The sequence below is a fragment of the Pelobates fuscus genome, chromosome 3 (genome assembly GCF_036172605.1).
Source record: "Pelobates fuscus isolate aPelFus1 chromosome 3, aPelFus1.pri, whole genome shotgun sequence".
Lineage (NCBI taxonomy): Eukaryota > Metazoa > Chordata > Amphibia > Anura > Pelobatidae > Pelobates > Pelobates fuscus.
Genome location: NC_086319.1, coordinates 325,166,147 through 325,191,702, shown reverse-complemented (window position 1 = coordinate 325,191,702; position 25,556 = coordinate 325,166,147). Strand labels below are relative to the sequence as shown.

Genomic DNA, 25,556 nt, shown 5'->3' with positions numbered 1-25,556 from the left:
GCTCATTAGCTTCCCAATGCTTTCCTATTGGAAAGCATTGGATTAGCTGAGATCATCAAGATTGCTAATCTCAGCTATGGAGGCGTGCTAGCCGCCGGAGACAGGCACATCATTGGGGGGCGGGGGAGATCGGAGGGGAGCTGGTGACCTAAACATACACATTAAGTGACCGGCAGATACACACAAACAAACATATGTACACATAGTGAACGCATTTACTTAGACCATCTGGATACCAGAACCGGAGGTCTATAGTAAGTACTGGAGTAGGAAAAATGGGATTACCAAATCAATTAATGATAGGACCGTAAAGAGTCTTTAGCAAAAATAACAAAATAGGTGGTCAGATACCCGAATTGGGTAAAATCTCGCCACAATGGCTCACCTCAAACTATCTTGGTCAATGGAGTACTTTATAGATTTGTCTTCAGATAGCTACAGATATTAGACTTTAATCATGGAAGGTCAATTCTGATAGCTACAGACGGCAGATAAGCTTAGCTCCAAGTTGCTAAGTAAAGTATTGACTAGAAACACTGGTCTTAAGGCTGGGAGCAGACTTAGTTGCAAAGCTCTAAAGGCCACAGCTAGCGTCTGTGGAATTATCTAAATAGAGCCAACAGGATTAAAAAGTAGTCTTGCAAATAATCAACAGTTCAAAACTGCAAACATACCCACACATAGGAGGGCTAGATAACTGTAATGAGACCTACTTGTAATGTCTAAAGCTCTCAGTATATCTTACCCATATTATATGAAAAGAACCGGGGGGAAATTGAAACTGCTTGCAGGACTGTAGTACTAAGTCTAAGAGAATATAATTTTACCACATGACAGGAGGCTTCATATTTGCATATCTTTCTTTACTGAAAACTCCAGCAGCATAGAAACAGTAACAACCAATCAGAGAAAAGATATGCTGCCCATAAAAGGGCCTGTCTATGACATCATTTCCTCTTTCTTTGCTGCTCCAGCCATCAACAGGTCAGAGTATTTTTTACCTGGTGCTTCATATTGATTATCTACTGTTATTCTTTATTGTGTACTGCTTTAATTCTGATTTTACACTCTTTATACCCTTGATTATCTACTGTTATTCTTTATTGTGTACTGCTTTAATTCTGATTTTACACTCTTTATACCCTTGATTATCTACTGTTATACTTTATTGTGTACTGCTTTAATTCTGATTTTACACTCTTTATACCCTTGATTATCTACTGTTATTCTTTATTGTGTACTGCTTTAATTCTGATTTTACACTCTTTATACCCTTGATTATCTACTGTTATTCTGTATTGTGTACTGCTTTTATTTTGATTTTACACTCTTTATACCCTGTCTACTTGCACCCGTTTGTTTCCCCTCTCTAACTGTCCCTGTGCACTGAGTTTTATATCACACTCTTTCCAGACAACCGCGGGCGGCGTGGCTTCCCGTACCGCGCGAACCTGTCTGCTATTTCACTGGGGCTGGTGGGGACGGGTGGAGGGTAGCCGGGGTTATTTTACTTATGCCTTACTTTGTTTTGCCGCGATCTGCGTCTCGCTAGTGGCCACGAGCGGGAACCCCTTCCCCACGCGGCCGGCGGCCATCTTGGATCTCGCGGTTATCGCGAGATCCGCGGCGGCCGTCTATCTTCTATCACGGCGGCTCGGTAATCACCCGACCGCCGCCACGATACCGGGGATTACCCTCAGGGTGACTCCCCGCTCTCTCCCCTAACCACTTACGTTCTGGTGCAGGGGAAAGATATATTTTTGGCAGTCTACCCCTAAGGGTGAAAAAAGTTTTATACTTCCGTTTATGTATATCTGCCTCAGTGAGGCAAGAGGAGTGCATGCATATATATACAGATTTACATTTGTATTTGAAGGCTTAATATTATACATGTTATCACTGGATATTATACAAGCATTATAAAGGGACATATGCTTATATTCCCTCCCTCAGGGGATTGCGTGATATTACTCTACCCATCCAGGGTATATTCTATGGTTACCCTTTACAGGGTCATACCTCTCTACTGCACCCAAGGGTGAAATCTATGTGGGTGTCCTCTGGGTATTTTTTCATGGCACACCACCTGGGGTGACCCCCCAGATACGCATGCAGGGCGATACGGCCCACTTTTTTGGTTGATGTGGGTGTCCTCTGGTTTCCACGGCACACCACCCGGGGTGAACCCCGAGAATATGCACGAGGGCTTACCTAATTCTAGAAATATTTAGCCCCTCTGGATAAGATTACGTGCATAAAGCCTTCTATACATACAGCCCCTACGCCGGGTAACCCCGGTCGTAGCGGGACCCGACATATATTGTCTATTTGCATACGATAAACCACCACGGTTTTCTCCACTGAACCTTGTTCTCGCCCCAAAGGTCAAACGATACCTCTGATCACTAGCCCTCCAGAACGCATGGAGGCATCGGGCTCAGAGGTGTCCAAGGCCAAGAGGCTCAGAAAGGCTTCGAGCCCCCCTCCGCTAAGGCAAAGGGCAAGGTGCCCGTCAAACGGGTCAAGAGCGCGGACCGACAACCCGCATCCTTCGCACCCCTATCCTCGGACGAAGCCTATGGCCCACACCCCCCGAATGTGGTGGACGAAGGGCAAAGGGACGGCTCACCCTCGGAAGACGAGGAGTGGCAAGACCTACCACCCACTTCTTCGGCTTATGTCAAGGAGACCTTCTTAGGCAAAGAAGCCGACGACGACCGCCCCACCGGTCCGTCCGGAGATGGTGTCTTTATGGATGACCAGGGGATGCTGTTATTTGACCCGCGTACCGTCCGACACCCTCGCTCCTCTGAATGGACACTGCCAGAGCATCTGGCGAAATTCATACATATCTGGCTGCGCAAGCCATTGGAAAAAGAGGTACGGACGCGCCTCCGGGCCGAATGCCCCAGGCCGCTGACCCCGACAAAGTTGCACTAACACCAGAATTCGATGACACAATGATGGTGTTTATGTCGCGCTCGGGCAGAGACCCACGCAAAGGGGTGGAAAAGGGCATGAAGGCGGCACAAGACAAAGTGTTGGATCTGCTGGGCCCCATAGCTAAGATGCTGTATTTCGCTGACCTGGCCCTCAGCCAAGACTCGCAACTGGACCCTCATGTCATACGCGAATGGGCCCAACGCGCAATATGTCTACTGGGCAACGCTAACGCCGCACTTTGCGTCAAGAGACGCAGATCGGCGCTGATCAGGATCGACAGCAAGCTCCTGGAACTGGGAGCCAAAGAATTTGGACCGAAGGCCCAGGGTCTACTATTTGGTGGTGCCTTCATCACAGAGATAAAGCGACAAGTGAACTTGTCCACAACCTTAAACAAGGCTCAGACCACCCTCAGACAGGTGTTCCACACTCCTCCCACAAGAGGTGTTTTTGGAAGGGCTGGCCGACAGCGGAACCGTGCCGCCAGCCGATTTTGGACCTCAGGTTCCAGGTCGTTTCCACAGACTTCAACCTTCTTCCCGTCCTCATCACAAAGGCCCTCTACGTTCCGAGGTGCAGAGAGGACCAGAGGTTTCAGAGGCCGTGGACGCGGCCGCTTCAATAATGGTGAGTCCTTCCGTACATACCAATGTCCCAAAGTTTATTGCAGGCAACCTGTCTTCTTTCTTCCAGAACTGGGAACAGATTACCAAAGACGCATGGGTATCTCACGGTCTCCGTGGACAAAAATTACCATCAGTTTCTCTGCTTCAGATGGAGAGGACGGGTATGCCAATTTACTTGCCTGCCGTTCGGCCTCAGCTCGGCTCCGTGGTGCTTCACGAAGCTGTTGAGACCGGTGATGGCTCGCATCCGTACAAAGGGCATACGCTGTCTCGTATACTTGGACGATTTGCTGATTTTCTGCGAATCCGCGTCCAGGCTACGATCACAGACGAGATTTGTAGTTCACTTACTGGAGTCCCTGGGATTCGTGGTGAACAGACAAAAGTCGTCTCTCTCTCCATCCCAGTCGGTACAATTCCTGGGCTTCGACATCGATTCGAGGGAATGCGTACTACGCCTCCCCTCGAAAAAGATTGCCTCAATAAGGAAGGAAATCAGGCGAGTCTTGAAGATGGACTCGTTACCGCTCAGGATGCTCGCTCGGATTGTAGGACTCCTGTCCTCATTCATTCAGGCGATATTCCCGGGCCCTCTACACTACAGGGCCATGCAACGGCTGAAAGCGGGATATCTGCGCACCGGACATTCCTACGACCACTGGATCCCACTCACTCGGGAGGTGAGATCAGAACTGCGATGGTGGTTGCTACACATACAAGCCTGGAACGGCAAGGCGATCTTCGGCCCCTCCCCGGACTTCATCGTGGAATCGGACGCCAGTTTGTGGGGATGGGGCGCCCACTGCTCAGAGGCCTCCACGGGGGGCCCATGGCAAGGAGAGGAGACCGACCTACACATCAACTGCCTGGAGTTGATTGCGGGTTCCTTCGCCATACGCAGTCTAGCCAAATACAAGTCGAATTGCTGTATCCTACTCCGCATGGACGTCTTGGCGGCGCAATACATCAACCGCCTGGGCGGAGCGAGGTCCAAAGACCTGACCGAAGCCACGAAGGACATTTAGCTTTTGCATATGGAGGAACATCACGATACAGGCGGAATATCTCCCAGGGGTCTCCAACCTGATGGCGGACTGGTTCTCCCGGCACTGGAGAGACACCAGCGATTGGACACTCAACAGGGAGGTATTTCAGACACTACGACAACGGATGGGTCCGCTATCAACAGATCTGTTCGCCTCAAGGACCAACCACCAACTACGGAGATACTACAGCTGGCTTCCGGACCCGATGGGCGAAGCGGCGGACGCATTCCTTCAGGACTGGCCCTCACACGGAGCCTACGCCTTCCCTCCATTCTCGATGATTCCACGAGTACTACGGTACTTACGCACCCACAGGACTTCGCTCCTGCTCATAACGCCCCTCTGGCAGAGTCAACCGTGGTTCCCGGACCTCCTGGAGATGTCCCACGACAATCCCGTTCTGCTTCCGAATTTCCCACTCCTCCTGTCGGGACCTTGAGGGGAACCTCACCCTCTCGTCCTGGAAGGACAACTGGACCTAGTGGCCTGGACGATTTCAGGGGTTCCTGGTCGGTCCACGGCCTATCGCAATCTACTAAAGACCTCCTATGGGATTCATGGGCTCCGGGCACCAGGAGATGTTACATCTCCGCATGGTCAGCCTGCGGTGATTGGTGCGTGGAAAGGGATTCCGATCCCTTTACTGCCCCTGTCCCGCTGATACTCAATTACCTTGCTCATCTCTTCTCGACAGGTAGATCGTATAGATCCCTTAACGTGATCAGATCGGCCATCTCAGCGGCACACATCCCAGTGCAAGGCAGACCGGTGGGTCAAGACCCACTGGTATGTCGTCTACTGCGAGGTGCCAGACTGACGAGACCCCCAGCACCCAAATACTCCAACCTCTGGCAAGTGAATGGAGTGCTGGATTTCCTGCGAGGTTGGCCGGACAACCCGTTTCTATCTCTGAAGCAACTCTCAGCAAAACTGGCCCTTTTGCTATGCCTCGTCTCTTTCCGACGGGTGTCTGACATTAGGGCCTTTGACGTGGACGGTTTCTCTCTCACTCCAGAGGGAGTCACTTTTTCCATTGCAAGACGGACTAAGTCAGATACGTCCTCTGTGTCCTACCCATATTTCGAATCAGACTCCAAACTATGTGTTGTCAAGACACTTAGGAGATACGTAGAAATCACAGCCACCCTCCGGCGCTCCCCGACGGGTCTACTGCTGATTTCCTACGTGAAGCCTCACGGCCCAGTGTCTACGGCCACCTTGGCCAGATGGGTTCGCTGGTTACTACAGCTGGCAGGAATCGAATCTAGCTTTGGAGCGCATTCGGTCAGAGGGGCGGCGGCATCCCAAGCGTTCTTGGCAGGCGCCTCCCTAACCGACATTATGCGTTGTGCGGACTGGTCTAGGGAAAGTACTTTTCGGACTTTCTACTTCCGCCAGGTTTCGCATGCTTCCTTCACACTGGTTAGGCCTAAGCTTTAAAAATGCAAATATGAAGCCTCCTGTCATGTGGTAAAATTTATGATTATATTAGCTTTAGTGTACTAATAATCTTAATTTTAGTAATGACAGGAGGCGAATATTTCCCGCCCTAGAGTTTTCTTCCCCCCCAGGTTATTTAGTTTTTCAGGAGTAAGTCCTAGTGCTCAGGTAAGCATGCAGGTTCTTGCTGTATACGTTGGCTTTTTGATACGTTGTTTGTTATTATGTATGGATTATATAATTATCAGTTTCCTTTGATTTTGGTTTTGGTTGTTATGTTTCTCACGTTCTGATTTTGATGCCCTATATTTAGGTATGAGACTACGCATCTTACTATACATTACTGTTCAGATATACTATGGTTATGATATGCGGACATGTTGCCACGCCAGAAACCTTTCACCTTTTTCTTTTTCTTTCAGCGTGAACATCCATTTTATGGGACGAAGAATCGTCTTCCACTCCGTCACATCATGGATCTACCGAAGTTTATTATCCTTATATGTTATTGAATTGTTAATCTGTATTTATGTTTTTTATATAATGACTGTTACTTTTTTTTCGCCTCAAAGAAAGAGGAAATGATGTCATAGACAGGCCCTTTTATGGGCAGCATATCTTTTCTCTGATTGGTTGTTACTGTTTCTATGCTGCTGGAGTTTTCAGTAAAGAAAGATATGCAAATATTCGCCTCCTGTCATTACTAAAATTAAGATTATTAGTACACTAAAGCTAATATAATCTTCGATTAACTGCTCCCAGGCAACATATCCAGTGTGATGAGGTGAAAAATAAGGAAAGTGAAAATTAGAGTGATCTTATGTGTAGAACCATACTTAGATTGTTGGTTACCTACACATAGTGACAGTGCCCTAGTGAAAAAATAAGTGAAAGGAAAGAGAAACCCGACACGCGTTTCGGTGCTTTCAGTAATGCACCTTCGTCAGGGGCTGGAGGGAGACTGACCTCAGGTCTCCTTTTAAATGTGTGCTAGTAGCTGCTAATACCTGTTGGACCAATCAGAATCAGGCATGTGACTACATTTTGGCGCCAAAACAAACAAAATTTATCCTTAGAGAATGAATAGCTTCTGGCTATTGGGGCTACTACTGTGATAATTAGTAGCTTATATTAAAGTGAAATAATGCCATGATCTTCCTGGGAGACCATAGGCATATATGGTCTTTGAAGTGGTATTGTGGTTACTGAGGCATTTCTAGTATTCATGCCTGTACTGGTGAAGTTAGTGATAGTTTGAGGTGAGCCATTGTGGCGAGATTTTTTACCCAATTCGGGTATCTGACCACCTATTTTGTTATTTTTGCTAAAGACTCTTTATGGTCCAATCATTAATTGATTTTGGTAATCCCATTTTTCCTACTCAAGTACTTACTATAGACCTCCGGTTCTGGTATTCAGATGGTCTAAGTAAATTCGTTCACTATTCTCTATTTAGGGGTTAAGCCCCAGGACACCTCTGGAGTGTCCAAACTAGGTGAATCTCTGCCAGTGTTGAGGAGTTCCATCAGTTGGACCCACCAACAAGGGCAGGGATACATTTCTCTATTCAATATGTACACATACACTGACAGGCAATGTACACACTCTTATACGGACTGGCATATGTACACACACCTACTGACTGACACATTCTCTCACAAAGTGTTTTATTATTTTGTATTATTTGATACATTCAAATAGATACACACACACACACACACACACACACACACACACACACACACACACACACACACACACACACACACACACACACACACACACACACACCAATACACACAGAACATATATATATATTTTACCACCCTCCTGTTTCCTACCTTGTGGGCACAGGAGGGTGGCTTCCCTGGGGTCTAGTGGGGCTAGATGTGGCTGATGGGAGTGGGCTGCCACTGGTCCAGACTCCCCCTTTCTGTCTGTTCTAATGGGCGGACGACTTGGTTCTAATGGGCGGACTGCTTAGTTCTAATGGGCTGGCTGACACAGCCGAATGAGGCGCGTGGTGAGCAGATAGGTTTTAACCTCAGCACAGTGAGGAAGTAATTACAGTTCCCTTCACTTCCTCCCGGCGTACAGAGATTGAGAGGAAGGAGGAGGGAATAGGCTGACAAATCCCAGACGAGCCCTGCTAAGTGAGTAGAATTATTATATTATTTAAAGTGTATATATTTATTTGCATCTCTCTATGTAAATCGACAATAGGTGTATAGTAGAAACTCTTTATGCTGTAATATTTTCATGGTTATATATATTTCTAGTTTACAGACAACATGCAGTTGGTTATTGTTGTGATAATACCCTGTGGTTAATCCCTGCGAGGACATTTCAATAAATCAAATGTTATTGGGAATTGACGGTGGAATTGCAAATCCACTGCCTGAAACAGTCCAGATGAATATTGTATTAAATTTGTCTCGTTCTATCTACACTTTGTAATGCCATGGTCAATTCCCAGTTTACTAAATAACCTGGAGTACCTTTCATTATCAAAGTAACACAAGTTCTTCTATTTTTTTTTTTTTTTTGTAGATAATACAAAATGGGTCTTGTTAGCTTGGAAAAAATTGTTGCACTACAAAAGAAGATTGCTAACATACGGAATATTTGTATTTTAGCCCACGTGGACCATGGTAAGTGATTAGTTCAAATTATTAAATGCAAATTAATTTCTATACATATTTTTCTATTTAAATGTATTATTCTTTTTTTTTTTTTTTTTTAAGGGAAAACTACTTTAGCTGATTGCCTCATATCTTGCAATGGGATCATCTCCAGTCGTCTGGCAGGGAAGGTAATTTTCGTACTGTATATATTTATTTTTTTCTTGCTGATTTGAAATGTTGGTTCTTTGCCATTTGGGAAACATTTAAACCTGCCTGTACACTGTCACAACAGTTGTCCTAAGCACAATTTATTAAAGCACAATGTAAAATTACATCTGGATTCATTGATGTGGAGAAGGTTATCTAAAGTTTGAAAGAAAAATCAGCTGAAATTAGTTCTTTAAACCAGATATTTTATTGTGATGTGTATACAGATATCACATATATATTTCCACTTTATGAATTTCTTGAGTATCCTGCACATATGCACAGTTCAGAAGCAAATGCTTCCATTCATGTCAATGTAAGCACCTCACGCTGTGCTGAGCCTGCATGCACAAAAAAAAACTTACTTTTTCATTTAAAAAAAAATAAAAAAAATAAAAATTATATATTCATCTCTGCATTAGACCTGGGTAATTTTGATCCCACATTTTCGAGTGTTACTCCAAGCACTATGACCACTTCAGTGCTGTGCAGAGTTTCTCATTGAAATGTTACACATAAAGAGTTAATGCATATTGCTCCTGGAGGTTTAACGCCCTCTCAGTCAGTGTCCTTAGCCAGTCTGGAATGCGAGTTCGAAGCTGGATAATGGTAATTCTGTGCATAATTGACATCTGCCATCAGCACATATAGCATTGTGATGACAGGCGGCCAATGCCGGTGTAGACCCTTCCCACAGCCCATCATACGTGACCCCCCCCCCCCCCCTGCCCCCTTCTGCAATGAGAGAAAGTGACATCAACAAGCAGAGTGTTGTTAAGCCAAATACTTTTATTTTTGTTCTACTGTTCAAACTCTGATCTTAAAGGCACACAACAGGCACCAAGACCACTTGATCTCAATGAAGGGATCTGGGTGCCATGTCGGTTTCATTTTATCCTTGCTACTGAAAACATTGACATTTTGCAGGATTAGCAATGTTTACTTTGCAGGGTTAAAATGCCTCTAGTGGCTGTCACATGAGGCACTTTTGCCAAAAAAGCAGAGTTACATTTGCCTATTTCAATTAGATGGTCTCAAATAGATAATTTATTCATTATCCCATAACATCCTTATTTCTTGGCTAGAAACAAATGTTGCAAATTGATAAACGTTACACCTATTCTCAAATGTGTTTGTAAAAATGAGAAGTTTGGTGCTTTACCTCCCATTTCAATGCCGATCAGGGTTATTGAAGTTTGACCTGTCAGGAATTCAAAGTGAATTTGAATATTTAGGTCAACATTTTTCCATCAGCTATGTTTTAAATTTCTGACAATTCACACTTTCGAGAATAATACTTTACAGCCATCTTTCTGTACAGATTTCAACGCATTTATATAGTACAAATGAGTAATGACTTGTTTGGTCTTGTCTCTTTTTGTGTAAAATTATATTTCAATTATACTATATAATGACTATAATCAAAATCAATTTCTATGCACTTTTCCTGATAAAACAATGTACCACTAATCTATATTTTAATGCAGTTACGTTATATGGACAGTCGGGAAGATGAGCAAATTCGTGGAATCACCATGAAATCCAGTGCTATTTCACTGCATTATAAAGATGGTATGTGGTGGCTTTATCCCGTCTCGCACTTGTACTTAAAATTGAAATATATCTCTTTTTTATTAGGAGAACCCAACTTTTCATTTGTTCCCCTCTACACATAGCACATTATTATACACGTTGCATTAACGCTTTCTCTTTAATCAGATTTGTACCATCTTTCGTGTATCTTGGATGTATATCAAATATGTGCGTTTTTATGACTGTGCCACAATTTTTTTTTTCTTTTAGGTGATGAAGAATATCTTATAAATCTCATTGATTCTCCGGGACATGTTGATTTCTCTTCAGAAGTCTCAACAGCTGTCCGTCTGTGTGATGGGTCAATCATTGTTGTTGATGCTGTAGAAGGAGTCTGCCCTCAGGTAAAACCTTAGCACTGGCTGTTATAAGGTTTTGAATAGGAACCTTGCAAAGAAAACAACATGATTTTAGATAATTAAATAGCGTAACTTTTTTTGATTACCAGAATATACATTAATTTATGTGTAGCTCAACACAAATACAAAGTTCAACACAGTATATGTAATTCGCTTCCCCCCTCCCCCCCTTAAAGTTTATTTATATGTATCTAGGTAACCAGAGTGTCCCTGACACTCTAATGAGCAACAAATACTAATAATCATAATCAGTAAACACACAGACTTAAATTTGTGCTCTTTTAATCTTAGCCTATATATGTACACTAATGAATTGATCATGCACATAACATCAATTAATTGGTTTGCATTATTTTTTAGGTAACAGTAGTCATAAGATATTACTTTTTGGCAGCCATATAAACAATAGGCTACAAGTTAAGAAAATAACTTAACTAGGAAAGTTCCACTTGTGAGGATGGGTCCAGGAAATTGGAACCGCCTCACTGGTGGAAGAACACCTTGGTGGACACTCCAGGGGTGTCCTGGGGCTTAACCCCTACGAGTAAAGAATGAAAAAAGTACTCAAAAAGCTGGAGTGATCCAGACTGGCTGAGTATAGTACTGGAAAGAAAATAAATAAATAACCATAGAATATGGGTACAGTGTAATCTGAACTGAATTGATAAGTAGATTTTAACAAAATATAGTGAAATCTTGCCTTAATGGCTCACCTCCATATAGATCCAGTAATACCTTAATACCTATTCGCTCAAGAAATCACTGCTGGCTACTGACTTTATTGGGCAATTAGACATGGTCAAGTCCAGTGGCTAGAGCGTTTTGGATAGGTGAATGTCAGACAGCTGACATAGGTATCTGGAATAAGGTCACTCAAAAGAGTCTGAATATTGGTGAATGCCGAATGGCTAATGATTAACGCTAGTATACGTAAGGCCTATGATAATACGGCTGCAGATAACTGGTTAAATCAGAGGCCAAAGTCGGCATTAGGGGTAGCATGCAGCCTCTCCACTGTAGAATGACCATTAAGCATCTAGGTATTCATATACCCTTAGAAATTACTGCTAGGTAGCTGTAACACTACAATTGTAGTGGTTACAATAACTACAGGGATGTGTTCAGCATGCTTTTCAGTGTTCCCCAATAACACCTGGAGGAAAAATCCTCTACAGACCAAAAGGCAAAGTAGTGACCCAACGAAAAGGAGGTGAAAGAAATAGTTAAAGTTTAGAGTGACTCTATGTGCAGAACCATACTTAGAATGTTGGTTACCTGCACATAGTGATGGATAGCCCTAGTGAGAAAAATGTGAATGAAAATGAGCCCGTAGAGCCCGACGCGCGTTTCGGTGCTTGCCTAGATGCACCTTCGTCAGGGGCCCCTGACGAAGGTGCATCTAGGCAAGCACCGAAACGCGCGTCGGGCTCTACGGGCTCATTTTCATTCACATTTTTCTCACTAGGGCTATCTATCACTATGTGCAGGTAACCAACATTCTAAGTATGGTTCTGCACATAGAGTCACTCTAAACTTTAACTATTTCTTTCACCTCCTTTTCGTTGGGTCACTACTTTGCCTTTTGGTCTGTAGAGGATTTTTCCTCCAGGTGTTATTGGGGAACACTGAAAAGCATGCTGAACACATCCCTGTAGTTATTGTAACCACTACAATTGTAGTGTTACAGCTACCTAGCAGTAATTTCTAAGGGTATATGAATACCTAGATGCTTAATGGTCATTCTACAGTGGAGAGGCTGCATGCTACCCCTAATGCCGACTTTGGCCTCTGATTTAACCAGTTATCTGCAGCCGTATTATCATAGGCCTTACGTATACTAGTGTTAATCATTAGCCATTCGGCGTTCACCAATATTCAGACTCTTTTGAGTGACCTTATTCCAGATACCTATGTCAGCTGTCTGACATTCACCTATCCAAAACGCTCTAGCCACTGGACTTGACCATGTCTAATTGCCCAATAAAGTCAGTAGCCAGCGGTGATTTCTTGAGCGAATAGGTATTAAGGTATTACTGGATCTATATGGAGGTGAGCCATTAAGGCTAGATTTCACTATATTTTGTTAAAATCTACTTATCAATTCAGTTCAGATTACACTGTACCCATATTCTATGGTTATTTATTTATTTTCTTTCCAGTACTATACTCAGCCAGTCTGGATCACTCCAGCTTTTTGAGTACTTTTTTCATAAGAAAAGAACTTGCAAACGTTATGGAAACAACTCCTGTTTTAGATTTTAAAGCGATAGTTTCTGTGTTCAAGATTAAGGTAATTCAATGCTTTTCATACAACGGGCAACAAATAACACCTATTAATAGATAGGTAAACCTCGTGGCTTGTGGTTCCCAAATTAAAATGAATATTTATTTAAAGAATAAGACACAACAATCCTTACATATAATCTCAGTTGGACAAAAAATAAAAATAAAAACACATTTCAATAGTGACTACCACATATCTGAAATGGATGTAGTGCTCAAATTATAAGTTGCACCAAAAAAAAGAAATTAATAGAAAACTTAAAATATATATAATATATTTTTTTTAAAGGAACCCAGCAGAACTATCTGGCCACCAGGTGCATGTCATATGTTACCATTCACATCAACCCTCCAGCACAAATCGAGGCCTTTTTTTTTCCTGCCAATAGTATATTAATGTTTTTATATTTTATTCAGTATGCCCAATACAGACAAACTTATGGAAAAAGGGCAAGGTGTTATCCAAATCTAAACATCTTGGGTGTTCAGGTTGTAACCAACTACTGACCGATGGTTATAAAAAATAAGTTATGCATCCAAATTAAAGACCTCCCTAAAGTTGATGTTCCCATAGCCCAATAAGGAAAAAAAACAACGTTTGTTATGGGTGATTCAGCCAGCTTCCATGATTCTATGGATGCAAATGCTGAAACTCAGAGAAGAGTATTTTCCTCCTGTGCTGCAGAGTATGGCTTTGAATACAGGAGCACCTGATGCCTGGGCTCAACATTTTTTGCTTGCATTCTCTAGAAGTCTTTTGCAATAATGAATCAAATTAACCCCTTAAGGACAGGTGACATGTCATGATTCCCTTTTATTCCAGAAGTTTGGTCCTTAAGGGGTTAAGTTCCTATCAAATAGCCTCAAAACATACGTTTGGCAGCTGACGACTTAGCAGACTCAACATCTGAATCTCTTAAACTTTCACCTTTCTACTTGGGTTGACACATGGAAAGTAGTTTAAAGTTATTGTCCAAAAACCTATTATCTTTATCAGGTTCTTATTCTAAGCCTATCTAGAAGCCAAAGGTTACTCTGATGGATCATACCTATGAATACGTCCAAAAGTCAGCCCAAAATGTGTAAGGTGCTAATGGGGTAAAAGTACTGTATACGTGTATTTGTTCATTGGTTTTCTTTGTGTTTTTGTGTAAGCCATTCTGTTTCCATTATTAGTTTATCTTTAATTGTATTGATTGGATATACTTTGATTTTTATCAGGAGGGTTGGTTTGCATGACATTTTTCCTTTTCTGTTAAGTGCCTTTGTACCTGCCATGGATATATGGTGATCAGTGCCCTTTAACTTACGGTCTTCTTTATTAAAGGACAACTGTCACCTCAAATATTTTAAGATAATTGTTTCATCAAGAATTTAAATTTTTGTTTTTTTTAATGAAGTATATGTAAAGGAAAAAAAAAAAAAAGAAAAGCACATCACTACCTGTAGTATATGACAAGATCCCTCAGTCATATACATACATATTTAGTCGGGCAGTGTTTGAAAACTGACAGTCTCTATAGTTTCCCCTGTGTCTGTGTAGGGAGCAAAACTGGGAAGACTATAGAGACTATCTGGCAATTTTCAAACACTGTCTGACTCATGGTGCATGTATATGGCTCGCAAAGATCCTGTCATATACTGAAGGTAGGGATGAGTTTTTCGTATTTTTTTTCCAACGTATACTTTGTTAAAATAAGAAATGAAAGGTTATTCTGTTAATGAAAGGTTATTCTGTTAAAAATATTTTTGAGGTGACAGTTGTCCTTTAAGTTAGCTCCATGCTGCAATTGGTTTTCATCAGCCAACATCAGATCCTGTCTTGCACTAAAACATTTTTTGTATTTTTTTTATTTTATTCATGTATGTTTTTATTAATTTAGTCTTTAGTGTTGATGATAAAACCTAAAATGTAAAGAAGATGATTATATTGCTTCTTAATATTTTTTTCTATTTTTGTTACTGTCTAGACGCAAGCAGTGTTACGACAAGCATGGCTTGAAAATATCCGTCCTGTTCTCGTGATCAATAAAATCGATAGGTTAATCGTTGAACTGAAACTGTCATCGCAAGAAGCATTTACTCATTTGCAGAAAATCTTAGAACAGGTAACATTACTATTTTGTTCTTACAGTCCTGGTGCAGAGTAGTAGTGATCCATGCCAAGAGCAGGAATGGTGATTTAACCCGAATCGCTAGCAACATACAAGTAATAAAGGGACCTGTTTACTAAACACCGGGTCGTGATGAGTATGAGTTGTAGACTTTTTTATGTGCATCAATTTTATGTGTTTAAGGCCAAAGGCCTGTATTTGTGGGAGGAGTTTATCCTATAAAAACCCTATCGCCCTCTTACCTAGGCCGTTCCGCTTCAGTCATCCCACCCACCTCACCCCTTTTTTTTTTTTTTTTTTTTAATTCTTTATTTTATTCGTGCATAGCGTGAACAATCATGTTTGCACTGCCACAATAGCTGGTGCAAGCAAGTAAGTAAACATACATTAATATAAGAATGGCATTGAAATACATAGCACAGTTTTTTGTTTTTATAATCAAGATAGGAAACATGTTAACGATAGACATATAGACTTGAGGTGCCATGACAGCAGTGACAGTCATAGTGTGAACATACATCAAGATACTTTGTCATGTCATAGGAGGTAATTGCTAATTTTATAGTCATGAGAAATCAAGCTTAACTGTGGGTTTGAACATTACATCTAGATGAATACGAGTTTAAAGAAGAGTAACGTATTGCTTGAAGCATGGTATATGCTAGGTAGGAGCTAGGTAGTGTTAAGAAAAATATACAATATAACATGCTCGGATTAACACTGGATATATTATGCCACTTGCCTTGGGCATCAGCTACATATGCCTTGCAAAATGGGGCTCCCTGCTTTACAACTGTGGCTACCTGTGGTGTAAGAAAATTATTCAAGTCACGTGGGTAATAAATGAAAGCAAAAGAAGACAATGGAGCGTAAAAATTGCTCTGTTTGCCATCTTGGCCGGCTGTGGTAAGTATCAGGCTAGGCTAGCTAAATATAATGCTGCTATGTGTGGCCTAGCATGGAGGGAGGCCTATGGCCGAGACTGACTCTGCTTTTGCGACTAACCAATGCCCATTTGTGGCTGTACATAGTCCCGGCCTGTAGAGTGCTGCAGTAAGGTTCTTCTGCTGTAGCCTTTGCCCCTGCTCAGTATCGCAGGAGAGTCTCTATGTTGTGTGGCCCCCGGTAGGTGTATCAGGGTATCCTCTGTGCTCTTTTCGGCCTGCCTGGGAGTCTGTCGCTGGTTTCCGCCGGTCTGGGCCGCAGATGAGGTTGATGCAATTTTCTTCCAAGTGCCGCGAGGATCTCGGATTGCCCGGCGCCTGAAACGGGTACTTTGTTTCTGAAGCCGTAGTCTGGGTATCTTGGTAGTAGCCGTTGTGGCCTTTTGCTCCCGTGGGTTAGTGACAGGGTGGGCTGGTGTAGTTTCCCCACAAGGAGGCCAGGCACTCCGAGGCCCCCGCCTCTGCTTGGTCTTCGATGTAAGTCTCTGTCTTGGACTGTGAGGGTAACATTTTAGCTTCCAATTGCTGCCAAAATCTCTCGAATGCCTTATCTATGCGTTGCTGTATGTCGTCTGTGGAGATTGGCAGTATCAGCTCCTTCCCGTGCAGCACATGCCCCTGTTCAGGGAGCTCGTCCGCCATCTTGGGTGAGTGAGCCGGAGTCTCCATGTGGCAGGAGTCGGTCTGTTGGGTGCAGCGTGAGTACTCTAGGCTGGCCAGTGGGGACCGGGATGACCCCCGCCGGTCCATAGGGGGGGGGGGGGAACCTTGAGTGATCGTCACACCGCCAGGCAAGGCAGTAGGAGAGCGGCCGCCTCTCCCCCGCCCGGTCGCTGGTAGGCCGCAGAGCCTCGAGGCAGAGTTTCCAGTGGCGGAGAAGCTCGAGAGAGGTATCCCCAGCATCACCGGCATGTCGTGAACACGCTTGGTCCTGCTCTGCGGTCGGGCAAGTTATCTGCTCGGGTGTTATGCCTTGTGCAAGATGTCGGTCGCAGGAGCCCATGTAGCACACGTCTTGCTCGATCAGTGGCCAGGCCCCGCCCCCACCTCACCCCTTTTTTAAATGTATTTATTCCATTCTTCTCCTTGGTGGGCTTTCTTTTATATACAGGCCTAGATGTACGTTGGTATCGGCACACCACAACCGACTTATCACCACCACTAATTGATACATACTACTATCATGTTTCCGACCACAAATAATATATATAACCAACAAAACGTATTTTTGTCATGCATGATCTTCTAATCTGCTACTGATTTTAGCCAAACTACTAATAAATCTAAAGAGTAGAAGACACTTAAAATTAAACTTTTTATGAAATATATATTCAATTAAAATGATTATTAAACAACAAAAACCCATATAAAATAATTACTTTTTATCCAGTGTAGACATGGCATTGTTACACCCACCTTTGGTACAGGCTGCACTCCACTCCCATGACACATACTTTGGCTTCGTTGCCATTTCATTAGCATCTAAATGTAGTGGCTATAGTTCCTCCTCGGTGCTACTTGCTGTGTAAGCGTGAAAAGAACTATAAATCTGTTATGACGGCTGCTTGTACTCTGGAAAATTAGATTTACAGTAAGTACATTAAAAAAAATAAACTATTTCCAGTCTGCACATTTTCTAGATGGTCTGCTAGCACAATGTGTAGATGAAATGTAATTTACTTTTAAGTGAAGCAAACCTGTTTTTACCATGACCGGTGCATTTAAGAAAACAAAACCGGTGTAGTAACATGTTTAGATTATAATTTGCTTCCTTTAGGAGCAGCAGAGTATTTTCCTAGCCTGATGAGATTCTAGTAACTGATCCTAACCTATTATTGTCTCAGGTGAATGCTCTCACCGGGGCACTTTTTGCTTCCAAAGTCCTCGAAGAAAGAGCTGAGAAAGATATAATTGAAGCAAATCAAGAAAGCGTGGACAAAGACCAAGTGTATACTGACTGGAGTGCTGGTTTGGAGAAGACTGATGATTCCCACCTTTACTTCTCACCGGACCAGAGCAATGTTGTATTTGCCAGTGCCATAGATGGTTGGGGCTTTACGTAAGTTCTGAGCTAGTATACTGTTCTTTCAGCCATGTTTATTTCCAGAACTTGCCTCCTAAAACAATACATTTAGTAAAATATTATTTTTGTACTTTGTATATTACATTGTAACACGAATCATGATGCTTTATCAACCTTTTCTTTTAGATTTATGTCACTAGCAACAATTTTTCTGGCCAGGTATCCTAATTGTCTTTCATTCAGACAAATGCTGCCAACATTCCTTAGAGCTTTTCTAAAACTCTGTCAGCATTTGGTCTAGACGATTATTTCTTTGCCATGTGGAGAGGGCATTATTCTACGATTACTACTTTCTTAAACATTGGATTGTGTTCAGACTGTCACCTGCATGAAACAGAATTCTGCATTATATAAGTCTGTGTCTGACATGAATGTGACTATACTTTCACTAGGTGGTTATTTTGTGGTATTCTTGGTGCTAATGCTCAATATTGGTCACTAGATGGCAGTGTGGGTTAGCGTTAAAGGTTATCGTTTTATGGGCTATTATATAGTGAACGAGATTAGGATTCCCACATGCCTTTTAAGTATTACCTGCCTTATGAGTTCTTTTCCTATATGACTGATTGTTTATTTTATGTTACAGTCCAGCTTACCAGAGAATGGACATATAATTCTACTAATAATATAGCTCTCCATTAGGAAAGTTCAATCACTGTTCTTTAACAATGTCTACTCGTCAGTCCAATTCAGTAAATTGAGACCTTGTCTCTGAAAGTGCTTTTATTGGGAAACTGATGAAAAGTAAACGGTCTACGCAGTCATTGAAAAAGCTAAAGAATGTTCTGAACTGATGCATTTGTAGGGCTATGTTGTCTTGATTTTTAACGCTCATTCTTTAGTTTAGTTTTTTATTCTTGTGTAAACACTAAAAAATTAAAACAATGTAACTGTAATAAACTCAGATTAATAAAGTGGCAATCAAAATAGAAAATATGTTGTGTAGCAGTTATAATGGATCTGGCATTATTCTGACTGTGGTCCTTGTAGCAGACTCTGTGGAGCAATGCATCCCAAACTAGTCCACCTGACCCAGCAATAGTACAGGATTTATGTATTTCCTTTTTCTATTCCAGAAGAGATGGTGACAACACCTGGAGTGTTGATTGGTCATGAGAACTAGTTTGGCAACCACTGGTATAGAGATACTGGGGTTATTTTGCATGCATTACCTATCCACAGATGTCTGTCTTGACATTTTTAGGGTCCTCTTCCTTTATTCTTTTCTTCTAGGACTCTTTTACACAACAAGGTTTCTGAACTCCTAGAAATAGGAGGACACTTGGGCAGAAAACAAACACATGGTAGTGAGGAATTCCTGAGAAATCAGCACGTCTCTTAATAACTGCTACCTTGCACACAGACTAATCACCAGCCATCCTCTGTGCAACTCATTGCCCACTACTTCCTCCTTTTTATTTACTGCTCCAATCCTGGTTAATATAAACACATGCATGTTCCCACCCCTCTACTGTTGAATTCCGCTGATGCTTTCAACCTACGAGCAAAGTCCTGCAGCTAATGAAAGTTCCTGGCCATGTTAATGGAGGTGGGAAGCGATACATGGTGGTCTCCTACAACTCATTTAATATTACATTGATTACTTTCTTATTTACCAATCCTAATATTCTGCAAACAATTGTAATGTTAAATGTGCCTTTAACAGCTGAAGGCTTTAAATACTGTGGATGGCCTCTTGACATTGAGGCTAATTACATCTTCTGACAGTGGGGGTCAGTCAGCCGACATTATGTTGTCAAATAGGGCTCCAAACATTTCCAGTTAAAAAAAAGAAAAATTAGGAAGAAAATAGATTTAACACGGGAGGGTAAAGGAAGATTTCATGAAGCTGTAAAAGAGGAATAGAATTAAATGGAATAAGATAATGAAAGTCAGTTTGAGGAGAAAATTGGGTAGCTGGAGGAAAAATGATGTTGGAAAATTGGTATGAGGAGGGAAGAAAAGAGAATGTAAACAGAGTGATTGTCCAAAAAGCTTACTTTACATACGAGTTGGATAAACCCAGTATAAACATTTCTAATTCATACATGTGTTGCTATGTTGAAGTAATACCAAGCAGCATCATCTTCAGGTCTGATGTTGATCAGACCTTCTTTGAATATTTTTTTTTCTCTATATGAATTGTGTATTGTTTTGTATACAGTGTCAAATCCATGTATATCATATTTCCACCATATTCTTTTATCAACACTCACACTTTTTTCATTCGCCTTGCAAGACACATTTCCTGGCCCCTGAAATTATTATTTTTTTACTCTCTAGCTGAAGTATGACACAAGCAGTAATCTCTGTAGAACATTTGGTCAAAACAAAACATACACAATGCTTTGTTTCATTCCACCAACAAACAAAGTCACATTTAAAAATGAATCTGATAATGGTGTTAATTTCAGCTGAATGGTGGATAGATGATGGGATTCTGTTCTTTTTGGCTATATTTAGTCTCCTTTCTCCATTTCTGTATTTTACAGTATAGATCACTTTGCCCAGCTGTACAGCCAGAAGGTTGGTATCAAGGCTGCTGTGCTTCTGAAGACTCTCTGGGGTGATTACTACCTGAATACAAAAGCTAAGAAGATCATGAAAGGTGCACAGGTAATAGCTGCACATAAAGCATATCAGTAATTTGATAGTTTATAATACTTTCACTCAATGTGCTCTGGCATCTTGGTGCTTGCTTCTTTTCCACTTTTTGTTCCATACCCACTGCCGACCTCCATGGTCAGGGTGCTCCATTTGCTAATATAATTTAGCTCATTGTGGGTGTTCATAATTTTTTTTTTTTTTTTTTTGGGGGGGGGTCTGGTCCCAAACTGCAACTGTACTGTAATGGTGTGTTTACAGGTGTAGTATACAAGCCCATCAAATAGCTTGTTGCACCAAATGAGCAAGTATAAGTTTCAGTGGGGTTGAAGTGTCCCTTTAAATGACAATGAGCTTTAATCACTTATTATCTCTAAGATTGTGTAATACAACATTTTTGTATTTTTCCTTAAAATAAAGTTACAGAACGTAGGTGGTCAGTAGCGGTTAGTAACTTTTCCTTTCTGAATATAACTCATGTTAAACTTGGCAATGAGTAATTTAATTTTAAAATAACCTCCATCATCCTCAGCCTTAAAAATTCTTTCTATTCATACACACCTATTCTGGGAAAGGTAAGTACTAAAAAGTGAGACTCTGTGAGCATGTGTTTCTTATGGCCGACATCTTGGCTTGGCTCCTCTGCTCTAGAGGCCCCAGAAGATGGATCTAAAGCTGTTCCTGTGATATTTTGACATCTTCGATCCGAATCTCTCTCTATATTTGCTGTTTCTGTCTGACCATCCTAAAGTCTGACTCTGTTGCTATTTAAAGAAGGCCCAGAAAATTCAGGAGCTGCAATTTCTTTCCAAACCCCAATTTCAGAACCAAATGCTTATCCTGACCTCTCGTAACTCTGGTAGCTGAGATGAACCTCTTCAGTGATTGTTTTTTATACTGCTACTGCATGATTTAGATGTTCTCCTGCATCAATTAGTGAACCACATTTACTCTCTAGATTGGATTAACAGTTTGTTTTCAACTTTGTGCAAGATGATGAGGTGACCCCTGTTCCTCTCTGCTCTCCAAATATTTTATGCACTGTGCAATTTCGGGGGTTTAATAACATCACTCTCTGTGTATATTTATAAACAAATGTTATAATGTGTGTGTATAACATGTACACCTCTGCCTTGTCAGGTTCTCATTTATTGCCATTTATATAGCGCCAACAGATTCCGTAGCGCTTTGCAATATTATGGGAGGGGGGATTTAACTATAAATAGGACAATTACAAAAAAACTTACAGGAACAATAGGTTGAAGAAGGCCCTGCTCAAACAAGCTTACAGTTTATAGGAGGTGGGGTATAAGACACAATAGGACAGGAAATAGCAATCAAACAAGGTGGAGTGAAGCAGAGATGGAGGAGAGAGTAAAGTGCTGCCCTTTAGGAGAGAGCAAGAGACAGGTATGTGAGGTAGAGGTTACTCTAGGAGGCCATAAGCTTTCCTAAAGAGCTGGATTTTAAGGCACTTAAACGATTCCAAGACTAGGGGAGAGTCTGAAGGCGGTAGGCAGGCTATTCTATAAGAAGGGAGCCTCCAGCGAGCAGTCCTGCAAGCAGGAGGTTGTCACGGGCAGAGCGGAGAGACCGAGAACGGGCATACCTATGGATCTGTGAAGAGATATGAGGCGCTAGAATTGTTCAGTGCTTTTGTAGATATGGGTTAGCGCTTTGAATAGACTCCTATAGGATACAGGAAGCCAATGTGAGGACTGACAAAGGGGGGAGGTGTGAGAGGACTGATTAGAGAGAGAAATTAATCTGGCGGCAGCATACATTACAGACTGTAGCGGGGCAATAGGGCTTTTGGGTAGACAATTACAATAATCCATGCAGGAAATTACTAGAGCATGGACACGCTCCTTGGTAGCACCTTGCGTAAGGGGCGGATGCGAGCTATGTTTTTAAGATGGAATCTACAGGATTTGGCAACATACTGGATGTGCGGCTCAAAGGTGAGGCCAGAATGAAGTATGATGCCAAGACAGCACACTTGCAAGGATGGACTTAAGTGGATACCACTAACTTGAAGGGAGAGGGAAAGAGGAGGATCCGTATTAGGAGGAGGAAAGACAAGGAGCTCAGTTTTAGAGAGATTTTGTTTCAGAAAGCGGAAGGACATCCAGTCAGAGATGGAAGAAAGGAAAGCAGTGACATGTTGCAGGACGGCATGGGAGAGGTCCGGGGAAGAGAGCTATATCTGGGTGTCATCAGGGTACAGGTGGTAGTGGAATCCAAATGAGGTAATAAGTTTGCCAAGATAGGCAGTATAAAGAGAAAATAGGAGACCAAGGACAAAGCCTTGGGGGACTCCATCCGAGACAGGACGAGGGGAGGAGGTATCCTTCGAAAAGGAGACACTGAATGAGCGTTGGGAGAGATGAGAGGATAGAGTCACAGAGACCGAGCGGTTTGAAGGAGGAGAGCATGATCAGCGGTGTCAAAGGCAGCAGAGAGGTAAAGAAGAATTAGTATGGAGTAGTGGTCTTCGGATTTAGCTGCGATTAGGTCGTTAATAACTTTGATAAGAGCAGTTTCAGTAGAGTAGAGAGGGTCAGGGAGAGAGTTGGAATTGAGGAAGTGAGACATACGGATAAAGACAAGTCTTTCCAGAAGCTTTGAAGAAAAAGGGAGCAGGGATATCAGACGATTTAAGGTACAAGACAGGGGGAAAGAGATCTAATAAGGTGACAGGATCGAGTGGGCAAGTGGTGGGGCGAGAGGAAAGGAGAAGCGCAGCCACCTCTTGTTCAGTAGCCAGGGAGAAAGTCTGAAGGATAGGAAAGGCATGATCTACGTGTGGTTGAGAAAAAGAACATCAAGGTGGGGAGAATTATTTTCTTAGCTGTTCAATCTTGTCAGTAAAATAGCATGCAAAGCTATCGGCTGTAAGGCAAGTTTGGGGGCTGCCCACAGCAGGAGAGAGTTAAAGGACTGAAAGAAGAGCGTTATAGGTATCAGAGATGCATGGGATTGCGGGAGCATGAACAAATGAGAGAGGAAAAGTATGACTATTTGGCAAGGGTTGCGCTGTATGAACACAATATGACTCTATAATGTAGAAAGTCTGCCTGGGTGCAAGAATTAGCCCGAGGAAGGAAGTAATTGAAAGTAGTTTAGAGGCTGCTGAGGTCAAAGGTGGGTTTATGGGAATATTGACGTTCCCAAGAATTAGGGATGGAATATTAGAAGAGAGGAAGTAGGGTAGCCAGGCAGCAAAGGGGTCCATGAAGAGGAGTGGGGAACCAGGGGGGCGATGAATAACGGCAATGTTAGCAGAGAAGGATTTGAAGAGGCGATTAGAATGCATTTCAAATGATAGGGAAGAGGGGGAGTGGATAGAGATTTGAAGGCGCAGTGAGGTGAGAGGAGAAACCTTACACCGCCACCTTTACATTGTCTTGGGTTATGGGTTGTAAGTTGAAGACCACCAAAGGATAACTATGGAGGGATAGCAGTGTTAGAGGGGGAGAGCCATGTTTCTGTTAAGGCTAGTAAATCTAGGGAATGAGAGATGAAAAGGTCGTGGACAACAGTGGAATTTGTAATATTGCAAACAGAGCGTGCATTCCAGAGGGCAGTATTGCAGGAGTTTTTAGAGGAAGAGTAACATGAGATGGGTATGAGATTAGTGTTGTCCCTTAAGTTAGTGGTGGGTTTGCTGATATGGGACCGGGGTTTGGAGAGACATCGCCAGCTGCTAAGAGGTGAAGGTGGGAGTAGGATTTTAAAATTTTGTAGGAGGGTATGTAGGATTTGGGAGGAGTTGGAGGAGAGAGGCTGGAAAGGTGCATGGGATGTATATGGAGGGGAGTAAAGTGGAAGTAATGAAGATGGTGTTGCCAGGGACAGGTGAGCAGAAGGATAGGGATATTTTAGTAATGGGTGAAGTTAGTGTGAAAGTCAAAAATAGAAGGGAGAACATTATTTAGAAAAAATGTGTTTTGTTATATATGTATGAAGATTATATCTATCTATATCTCTGAGTGTTAAAACCATGGTTAAGGATGCAGTTTGTTAACAGAGGGATTTCAGGTGAGGAGAGGTTTAGTGACTTGATTGGTGTGTTTTTGAAAGTCAGCTGATATGCACTATCTATAAGTATGGTAATAACCATGGGGTGGGGAGGGTGGGCAGCCTTCAAGAGATGATACCTCTGCTTAGGCTTTTCTGCCAGGCTCGGTTGCTTGTGAGTACTGGGTGTTGATTATCAATGCTGTTATTAGGGGCCTAGTCTGAAATATAAGGTCTGGTGTTTGATATTTCTTAAATTACTTTTGACGTATAGTTGTAAAAATAAAATGATGGTCCCACATTTGCCAAAAATAATGGATTTTCCTGTGTTTGATGTTTTTCTACCAGGCTCTAGTGTTTCTTTTCTTCCACTAACTGTTTTACTAGTGTGTGTGTTGAGGTAATAAGAGCCCCGAGCCACATTTATGGTGATGGATGAGTTATTTAAATGGCCCCTGACACTAGATTCTGTAGATATAGCAGAGCTAACACTTTCTGTAGAGATTTCTCATTTATTTTGCCAGCGGTCCAGGTCTTGCATTTTTTGTAAAAATTGATGCAGTCAGAGCCAATGTCCAATGACCTCTACAGCTGATATCTCTTTGCAATCGTTATCTTTTTATATAATAAATTCATGATAACAATGATTGATTTTGTAGTTTCTGTAACA

General features: G+C 42.2%; 1 protein-coding gene across 3 annotated transcripts in view; it reads left to right on the top strand.

Annotated features, from left to right (window-relative positions):
- EFL1 (elongation factor like GTPase 1) overlaps nucleotides 1–25,556 on the top strand; it is a 289,883-nt gene that overhangs the window by 2,875 nt on the left and 261,452 nt on the right. For all 3 annotated transcript variants that reach the window (XM_063448974.1, XM_063448973.1, XM_063448972.1), the window contains exons 2-8: nucleotides 8,606–8,706; nucleotides 8,800–8,867; nucleotides 10,374–10,458; nucleotides 10,690–10,823; nucleotides 15,092–15,229; nucleotides 18,024–18,238; nucleotides 20,755–20,878. In XM_063448974.1, coding sequence (XP_063305044.1) covers nucleotides 8,616–8,706; nucleotides 8,800–8,867; nucleotides 10,374–10,458; nucleotides 10,690–10,823; nucleotides 15,092–15,229; nucleotides 18,024–18,238; nucleotides 20,755–20,878 — 855 coding nt within the window. In that variant the 5' untranslated portion in view covers nucleotides 8,606–8,615. The remainder of the gene's footprint in view (nucleotides 1–8,605; nucleotides 8,707–8,799; nucleotides 8,868–10,373; nucleotides 10,459–10,689; nucleotides 10,824–15,091; nucleotides 15,230–18,023; nucleotides 18,239–20,754; nucleotides 20,879–25,556) is intronic.